Source organism: Podarcis raffonei, chromosome 1, assembly GCF_027172205.1.
Source record: "Podarcis raffonei isolate rPodRaf1 chromosome 1, rPodRaf1.pri, whole genome shotgun sequence".
Lineage (NCBI taxonomy): Eukaryota > Metazoa > Chordata > Lepidosauria > Squamata > Lacertidae > Podarcis > Podarcis raffonei.
This window is the reverse complement of record NC_070602.1, coordinates 82,428,540-82,438,980: the sequence shown is the minus strand read 5'-3', so window position 1 is coordinate 82,438,980 and position 10,441 is coordinate 82,428,540. Positions and strand designations below refer to the sequence as shown.

The 10,441-nt window shown below is 40.5% G+C and overlaps 1 protein-coding gene across 1 annotated transcript; it reads right to left on the bottom strand.

Annotated features, from left to right (window-relative positions):
- Positions 1-2,913: 2,913 nt before the first annotated feature.
- Positions 2,914-9,169, bottom strand: LOC128418724 (olfactory receptor 5F1-like). The gene is made up of 2 exons (XM_053398719.1): positions 8,574-9,169; positions 2,914-3,847 (listed from the first exon to the last, which is right to left on the bottom strand). Exons 1-2 carry the CDS (start codon positions 9,167-9,169, stop codon positions 2,914-2,916), a joined length of 1,530 nt encoding a protein of 509 aa, XP_053254694.1.
- Positions 9,170-10,441: the final 1,272 nt, after the last annotated feature.

Genomic DNA, 10,441 nt, shown 5'->3' with positions numbered 1-10,441 from the left:
CAGCTTTTGTAAAACACAATATTTATTTATTCCCAGAAGGCACTTTTGACCTCCTGATTCTTCAGGCCTATAAAAGTGAAGCAAGTTCTTCAACTGACGCAACTTACTAGCTCCACACTGGAGTTTGTAGCTTTCTGAATGTGTGAGGCTTCATACATGCATGCATATACAAATGCTCACCTGAGGCATAGGAAGCCAAAGCCACTGATTTCTTGTGACAATTTTTTGGATGCCACCATGTTATCCTAAAATGTGTCCGAATAAAAACAGCTAGATTGCTGTTTTATAATGTTAATTGCTATTATGGGGTTGTTTCCAACTATCCTATACCCAGAGTAGATCCACTGAAATGTATGGGCCTAAGTTAGTCATGTATGGAAGTGAGAGCTGGACCATAAAGAAGGCTGATCGCCGAAGAATTGATGCTTTTGAATTATGGTGATGGAGGAGACTCTTGAGAGTCTCATGGACTGCAAGAAGATCAAACCTATCCATTCTGAAGGAAATCGGCCCTGAGTGCTCACTGGAAGGACAGATCGTGAAGCTGAGGCTCCAATACTTTGGCCACCTCATGAGAAGAGAAGACTCCCTGGAAAAGACCCTGATGTTGGGAAAGATGGAGGACACAAGGAGAAGGGGACGACAGAGGACGAGATGGTTGGATAGTGTCTTTGAAGCTACAAACATGAGTCTGACCAAACTGCGGGAGGCAGTGGAAGACAGAAGTGCCTGGCGTGCTCTGGTCCATGGGGTTGCGAAGAGTCGGACACTACTAAACGACTAAACAACAACAAGTTAATCATGTCCATTGATTTCAATGGGTTTGCTTTGAGTTGGCCTGACATGGGATACAGCCCCTGGTTTTTATGTCATTTTCTTAGTTATATTTTCATGATTTTTGTGTATTGCCCTGGGTTCCTTTGCATTGAAGGGTGGGTCATAAACACAACTATGATGATGTTTTTCTTTGTTATGAGTTGGGGGGATGTGTTGCCTGAATCCGCTTCTAATTCCTGGATGGATTCAATTTCTGGAATAGCCAGGTTAGCTTTCTGGAGAGGTAATTGCCCACTAGGTATGGACCATTAAGGTAACAAAGGAAGTGGTTTTGTGCCAGACAGAAAATGGGTGGGGCCCCCTCCCTCAATGGTTGGGTGTGTGAGTTAGAAGGTAGAAGCTGGCAGGCTGGGCAGCTGGGAGACAGAACCATGCCTGATTTCTGCTGGAATTCAAGGCTCTGGCTATGGAAGAAGCAAGACCATCTTGGGGTGTTAATGCTGTGTATCCCTCCATCATAGGCTCAGATTGTGTGTGTATACACACACACACACACACACACATATATATATATATATACACACACACACCATATATCATAAAGACACTACAGTCCCCAATGTCGATCATTCCGAAGGAAACCAAACACTGAGTAAGTGCCTGGAGCCCCTGGAATCAGAGATTGGGGTGGCATGAAACAGTATATTTTATTGGAAATCACCATAACAATGCAATTTCCATGACATATTGTCAGTGTTGTGCAGACTCTGCTGTCAAAAGCATCGAAAGCCTATCCCAAAGTAACTCAGTTTCCATACCAAGAGAATAAGGATTCTGCAGCCTCCTCCAATTCTCTCCAGTGGCGTTTGTAATTTCACAGGACTAAGGAGTTAAGCTAAGTTGCACTGATATCTGCTGTGAACTGTGGCCAGAACAACTGGATGTAAACATAGGAAAGGGTGGACACTGAGTTATGTAGTGGCGGCTGGCTCTCTCACCCCACAGCTAAAGAAGGTTAATAAATTCTGCATTGGCATTAGGAGAGTACTTTTATCACAGTTATCTATTAAGCCTTATTCCACACAGAGAAAAGTGAGCCCTCCTTGCTCTCACCTAGCAGTTTCCTCCTCTTCCCCCAGCCTCCCACGCAGAGAGATCCTTTCTATGCTGCCTCTCACACAGCTTACTTCATCTTCCATAGTTTTTTTTCTTAATGTTTGCTAACCTGAAAGTGTGGAGTTGTCACCTTTTTCATGTGTGAGAGAAGGCATGAACTAGAAAGCTCATGAAGCTCAAGTCTTTGCTGCTTCCTTTAGTTCTTGAGTTGACGCATTATACTCCCCACTCATGGCCCCAGGAAACTTCTTCTCCAAGATATCGACTGCTTTTGAACAAAGGGGTTTCATTTATGGTATTTTTCCGTATAAGACTATGTTTCTTTCCTTAAAAATAATGTCAAAAATTAAGGGGCATCTTATACACAGATACATCTCCCCCATTTTCTTAAATCTGAGTCCCGCAAAATAGGGGGCATCTTATATATGGGGGAGTCTTATAGACGGAAAAATACTGTAGTTATCCTGGTAAAATGTCACTGGCAGATCTGTCCAAGATAAATGTGCCCAATCAAATTTTTCACCACGGATTTCTCCAGCGTTACTAGCTTACCTTACATGGTTGTTGTATGATACCAGAGAGAATGCATGTGTAGTACTATGAGCATTTATTTAGAATATGTATATGTTTCTTTTCCATTACAAATGTACTCAAAGTAATTTACACAGTAAAATTGAACAAATATTTTAAACATCTTAAAGCATTCTTCTCTACTATATTCTGTTGCCTTTCTCAACTAGGATGTTCCTTTCCTTGAGTCTTGTAGGCTTCTCTGGGTAGATGCCTTTGACTCTTTCATGGGAGATGCTATATGTCTCCACCCAGCCCAGTGCAATCTTCCTCCTTCCTTCCTTCCTTCCTTCCTTCCTTCCTTCTTTCTTTCTTTCTTTCTTTCTTTCTTTCTTTCTTTCTTTCTTGTGTTTCAGTCAAACATCAGTCAGATACCAGATACACAGCTCCAACCTTCTAGCAGGTTTATATAAAACAGGGAGTTTTATATAAATATTAAGTGTTAAATTGTTACAAAATATATTTCTCTATCACCCGTCCCAAGGCACTCTTCACTTCTTTATTCCTCAAGCTGTAGATGAGAGGATTTAGCATGGGGATTACCACCGCATACAACAAAGAGGCCACTTTGCCTCCGTTTGTTGATGTATTAGGTTGGAGATACATAAAGATCAAGCTGCCATAAAGGATGATGACAGCCAGCAGGTGAGAGGAGCAGGTGGAGAAGGTTCTGTGCCGGCCCTCAGCTGAGCGGATTCTCAAAATAGTGGCAACAATATAAGAGTAAGAGATAAGAACTGTCAAATGGGTGCTTATCAGGTTAAAGCTAACAACTACAAACATCACAAAGATATTGAGGCTGGTATCAGAACAGGAAAGTTGAAAGATTGGTGGACCATCACAGTAAAAATGATCAATGACATTAGGACCACAGAATGATAAACGAGTCATACAACCTGTGTGTATCATAGCATTCAGTGATCCGGCAATGTATGAACCAGCCACCAGACAAATACAAACCTTCTGAGACATGGTGATTGTGTAGATGAGCGGGTTGCAGATGGCCATGTACCGATCGTATGCCATAGCAGCCAGGAGGAAACACTCAGTGGTGGCAAAAGTTGCATAGAAATAGAATTGAACTAGACATTCAGTAAAAGAAATCACTTTCCTTTCCCTTAAGAGGTCTATCAGCAGCCTGGGACTGATGGTAGTTGAGTAGCAAATGTCCAAGAAAGACAAATTACTAAGGAAGAAATACATGGGGGTATGAAGTCGAGCATCAAACCTGATTAGCATAAGAATCCCGAGATTCCCTACAATAGTGATGAGATAGTTCACCAGAAACCATGCAAACAAGGGGGCAGCCAACTCCGGACGGTCAGTGAATCCCAAGAGCACAAACTCCTTCACTCTACTGCTGTTCCTGTCAGCCATCTTTTCTCTCCCTGATGGAATCAAAGAGAAACAATATGAAGATGGGTGAGGAATAGGTAGGTTCTTAATAGTTTGCCAAAAGAAACCATAGAAATTTGGTAATCAGTCTTCACAGCTATATCTTTTAAAAAACAATAGATTTTAACCTCTTGAATATGGCAGGTCAGTGAGTTTTAAAGGATTTTTAAGAGGATGGTGTTGAATTTTCATCTCTTCAGCTTCAGAATTCCAAGCACTGTCACTTGCCATCATATTGTGATAAATAGCCTTCTGCAACATAAAAGGGGGGTTCATGTAGTGGAAGCAGAGTGGGATTGGACCTCCATTCAGACCACACAAGAAGATTCCCCAGAAACACTTGCATCCATGACCTACTTGTTTGTATTCATCACTTGGTGATTATCAACAATAAACTACACTTGTCTGCAAGGTGTGTTCACCATAGGTGCATTAAAGTGGGTTCTGCTTGACATATAGTGATAGTATGACCAGGGATGTTATGATATACAAAAGAATAGGGGGGAAACACCTGGACAACCTATGCTCATATATTACACTAATTTTTTTCAGTTCAATTTTGAGAATATTTCAATTCAGGCATTACCACACATATACATTCACAAACAATAAAAAAATTTCCTGACTCTTACTGAAATATGATACCCTGACCTGCAGTTCTGAGCATAACATCTTCTTAAAATGTATATATGTGTTGTACTTAGTTGCATTTATTTAAAAAATATTACTAGTCATTAGGTTTAAAGTGTCCATACAGGAAATATTATGACAATTTATTGCTATTCATAATTGAAGGTTAAGTGTGGGCATCCTCTTCTTTTTCAAGCACACCTACATGACAGGGCAGTCCCATCATATATGGTAGAAACTGCCCCACCAGTTGCAATTTCTCTTTTGATTGGTTTTAACAGGAGAGAAATGGAAGGTTATTCTGAGCATCATCTCTCTAATGTGAGGTGAAATTTCAACTTCTATTTAATGTACTGTAGGTATGAGTATCTTGCACATATTGTGACCTTTGGGCTATTCTCTTCTGTGATAACTCCTAGGCTGAGAATTATCAAATTATCCCATATTTAAAGCCCTGAATCGGCCTCACAGTCCTGGGACCCGAGACCCTTCAGAACTTAGGGTAGCTGCTCCTTGCTATCTTCTCCATCTTCCTGTTAGACCAAACAAGCCCTGATGATAGTGTTAGAAGGTAGACAACCCATCCCACCACCAGCAGTTCCTTTCTCTTCCCCCAAGAAATGACCTCTGCCTTCTTCCAGCCATTCCTTTGCCATGTCTTTCTTTGGGCTCATAAGCCATCAGGAGGAATCTGAAGTCTTGGAGACTCTTATCAACCCCAGGCCCTCCTTACCTACCTGCATCCGCTCCTGACTGATTAATGGTCAGGCTACTTGTGAACATGTGGCCAGTCTAGCACATTCTACTCCACAATCAAGAAGTTACCTGGAATATCATTCTGTTCTTTACTTGTGCCCTCCAGCCAGTGTGTCCTCTGAGGCATCTGCTCTTTCTTAGGTTCAAGAGTGGAATCTGTATTTATTCAAGGTCCTCTACAATGCATCTTACACAGTTTGATAAGCAAACATACCATTAGCTTGAATAGCTACAGACGTAGTGAAAGATCTGCAGTTGTTTCATCAATGGAATTAGTTCAGCTTGTACAGCATGACATAGTGCATAGAGCTCTACATTATCCAATAAGAAATGGTCTCTTGCTTATTTTTGGTGCCTTATATTTCTGATAATTCTCTGCTAACATCTCCAGAGACTGCCAGCAGACTATAAACAATTATACTTGTTGATTAATTACTTTGCGGTAACTGCAAAGCTTTCTATGAAAAGGGTTCCTTTTGCTCAAAGCAACAGTAGCAGCCTTGTCCCAGAGGATCCTTGTCCCAGAGGAGTCCATGCACTGCAGAGGCTTTTGATGCATTACTGTATTTTAATATTGTGTTGGAAGCCGCCCAGAGTGGCTGGGGAAACCCAGCCAGATGGGCGGGGTATAAATAATAAATTATTGTTATTGTTGTTGTTGTTGTTTTGAGGGAAACAACTGCTCACAATTCTTATCTACATGGATCCATCCACCTTTCTATTTAGGTGGCTTTACTGTCTGATTGAAAATGTGTTCGTTCAGTAGAATAAGCTGGAATGCAAATTGTGCTTGCCACCTCTTCTGGATGCCACTGTAAAGGAGAGGGATGAAAAATTACCCTCTAGCCTACAGCATTCCACAGACTGTGTCCCACAGCTTCCAGCCTATAAAGTGTGGGATCACTAGCCCATATAACCAACATGCTTAATGAATGAATGAGGATAAGACCATAGAGTATGCTGTCTGCAAGACTTAGCTGACATTGGGAAGGACTAGGTATTCAAGCCTTTATTTCCCTCCAGTCTACCTCAGAAGCTCGACATGTGAAGTGACTCAGTTGGTTGCTACAGCTTAGCCTCCATAGCTCTAGCAAGTCTCTCTTGAGTTCCTATACCATTAATTTAGAAACGTTCATCACTGTAACTAAGCCAAATTTTACTGCCTGCACAACTTTTTCTGAGTACTGTATGAAAAAGCACATGAATCTGACCTTTGGGAAGATTGTAAGTAAACCATTTTTAACTTACAAAACATGTGGTCTTCTTCTATGCTAGGGAAAGATGTACATTTTGGAACTCACGGGGGCATATTTTAAAGGTCTAACAACCTATATTTCTATTCTTTACTTTGCCACATGTTTTGTTTTAATTCTCTGCTAGGGTTCTCTCACCAAAGCATACCTGCCCCCAACCTTGATATTGGTATCTTTCCTTGAAGCAACATAAAGAAGTTGTGGAATTCTTTAGAACAGTCCCAAAATAACCCAGGGAATATGAACCCTGCCAGTAGCACTCCTACCACACCTGTGGTCCCCTAATACTGAGCCAGGAGAAACACAGGCTGCTTTTGAACATCCTTGAGATTCACAGAGACTATAGTCAAGCCGTCCACTCACTGTCTTTTGAGCCCCAAGCTCACAGGTTACTCAGCAATGTATGACCTAGCAGCTAAATGCCAGATATGCAGCCAAAGCTTATTGCGAGAAGCCATATCAAGATAAATGCAAATACTTTATTTTTTATTTTTTGTAATAATTTTAATTAAATTTTCTGTTTTACAATTTCAAATAAACATTTTACAAACTTTAGAATATCCAATGACTTCCGTTCTTCTATTTCCATGGTTCATTTTGCATATCATACATCTCTGCATATTTTACTATAAACAATTCTAATCAATTTTCCACTTTTACATACATCAAAAATTATTTACTCTGTTGAATTTATCTTAATGCTGCCAGCATTTTCAGTTGTATACAGTTTTTTCCAATCTTCTTTAAAAATATTTTCTTCTTGCTCTCTTATTCTATATGTTAAAGGTAAAGGGTAAAATCTGCAAGTTAAATCTGCAAGTTGTGCATATTCTGTCAACTTCAGTTGCCAATCCTCTTTAGCTGGGACCTCGCTCACTTTCCATTTTGAGGCTAACGAAACATGGACCACAGTTGTTGCATACATAAATAACCTTTTCTGACACCTGGGAATTTCAGTCTGGGTTATCCCCAACAGAAAGGAACTGCTTTTTTTGGAAAAGTAATTTTGAACATTTTTTTCCAATTCATTATAAATCATTCCCCAATACTCTTTTACCTTTTTACATCTCCACCACATGTGGAAGAACGTTCCCTCCACTTCTTTACACTTCCAACACTCAACTTGATTCTGTTTTATAAATCTTATCCAACATACTCAGAGCTGAGTACTATCTATGAATCATTTTCAAATAGTTCTCTTTCAATGAATAGCATGCTGTAAATTTCAGGTCGCTTTCCCAGAGTTTCTCCCAGAGGTTAAGATCTATATTGTGTGCTATATATATTGCCCAGTGTGTCATTGAAGTTTTAAGAAGCTCATCTTTTGTTTCCCATTCTAATAGAAGATTATACATATAAGACAAAGGTTTATCCCTATTTTGCAATAGTTCTTTTAAAAAAGGTGTGCTTTAATCTAAAAACCCATTATTTCTATCTAATTTAAACATAGTGTTTAACTGATGATATTGCAACCAATCCACAAATTGGCTCCTTAGGTTTTCCATTGGTTTCAGCTTGGGTCTGTCCCCCGTCCCCCCGCACCTGTGGAATCCATGAGTTCCCGGTAAGTCCTTACTGTCTGTCCATATTAACTCTCTTAATTATAATTGCTTCAATGGGAGATAGCATATTCCGGCCGAAAGTGGCTCCCCATCCCTGTCTTAAGTTACAGGTGTTGTAAGGAAAGCAAAAGTCCTGGAAGCAGGTAGCAGAATCTATTTTATAAAAAAGTTCTTGTAAAATGTAAGATTTCGTCCCAGGACTTTTCGGAAGGCACTCCTGACTTCCTGGTTCCTGAGACTATAAATCAAAGGGTTCAGCATGGGAGTCACCACTACATAGAACACAGAGGCTATTTTGTCAAGGTGGTGGGTTTGCCTAGAACTAGGTCTTATATACATGAGGCCACCAAATCCATAAAAAATGGTGACAACCATGAGGTGAGATGTGCAGGTGGAAAAGGCTTTCTTTCGGCTCCTAGCACAGTGGGTCTTTAAAACAGTGACCAGAACATAAGTGTAAGAGGAGAGAATAGTTGAAGTGGTTGCTATAATATTGAACCCAACAAAGAGGAACATCAAAATTTCATTGAGACTAATGTCTGAGCAGGACAGCTGCAGAATGGGAGGAATTTCACAGTAAAAATTCTGAATGATGTTTGGACCACAGAAGGATAGTCTTGATGCAGCAACAGTGTGCACCAAAGCATTTATTGTTCCAGCTGCATAGGAAAGAGCAACTAACTCAATGCACTTTCTTTGGGACATGGTGATTAAGTAGAGGAGTGGGTTGCAGATAGCCACATAGCGATCATAGGCCATCACTGCCAGCAGGTAACACTCAGTGGTGGCAAATACAGCATAAAAGAAAAGCTGAGTAAAACAACCGGCAAAAGAAATTACTTTCTTCTCCTTTAAGAGATTGCTTAGGAACTTTGGGGTGACGGATGAGGAGTAACAGATGTCCAAGATAGACAGGTTGCCAAGTAAGAAGTACATGGGAGTTTGCAGTTGTGGGCTGGACCTGATTAAGAGAATCATGCCCAGATTCCCCACCAGGGTGGTGGCATAGACAGCACAGAAGATCACAAAGAGGGCAATTTCCACCTGAGGAAGGTCTGTTAGACCTGTGAGTAGGAAACTGTTCACCAACGTGTTGTTTCCTGTTTGCATCACGGTGACGCTGTGGAGATGGGAAGAACACAGAAGTCAGCATTGCTTGTTCTTTTAGACTCCTAGCGACTAAAAGACTGACACAAGCATAGTGGGGAAGGTGCCTCTGCTGGTGCTTTCTTGAAAAAGCAAAAGATATGAGAACAATGTTTTGAATGGGTTATGGTTTTCAGCAAAATAAACTGAAGTGAAAAATAACTGAAGATAATTTTCAGCAAGGTTTTTATAAGCAGATAGGAGTGTTATACAAAGCACAGTGATATACAATGAAGGACCCAATGTCTATATCATAGGTGTCTCAGAGCATATCAGTGGCTACCATAATGGAGGCGTAGCAGAGCAGCCAACTTGCCCGAAGGAAACATGTACCGAAGCATAATCTACACAAAGTCTTAAAAAAGAAACTCCAGGATTATGACACCTGTATTCTGCTTACTCTGACCATGTAATACAGAGCCTTCATCACCACATGCCTCCAAATATTCTTGGGGTACAGCTACAATTAGTTTCAGCCATTGTGTTTCATTATCAGGGATGATGGGAGCTGTAGTCTAAGACAGCGTGTGGGTAGCAACTTGGGGGAAACTGCTCTATAACTGTCTTTTGCTGAGAATTAATTCCAGGTGCTTTTGTACACCCTCATGCATGTTGTATCTGCAGAAGGTACGTCAATTAATCCTTCTCTGAGGATCCAAATGGTTCACCCTTTCTTATTTCCAAAAAAAAACACAACTTGTTGCTAGTGAAATATTACACATGGCTAAAGCATATTCCAGCAATACAATGCAGTGGCAGCAAAACAGTTGTGCTAGTGTCACAATGGCCTCTCGCATGACTGAAAAAATACGTCTGAACTTACTGTCTTCCTCAAAGTTCAGTTTTGTCATCAATAGCTTGAAGCTTTCTGACTCTTTCAAGCTGACTCTTCAGTGCAGGTGAACCACTGACTTGTGAAACCAATAGCAAAATGCTTCTAGTGATGTGAAGAAAGCCAGATCTATCTGTGTTCTACATGACTCTGGGCTTTTTATTGTCTCAGCAAACAATGATGTTGCCTTCGCTTTCTTTGGGATCATTGGGGAAATCTTAATGCTCCCTGAAGTACCTCACATCCCAAGAACATACAAGGAAATATCTAAAATTGACCTCATAGTTATGTAGTGAAACTAATGAGAGCCAATATAAAATCTCTCACACATTTTAAAGACTGCTTGAGAAATTGTACATTTTGATATATAAGGTTATAATAACTCATATAGCACTAGGTCCCTC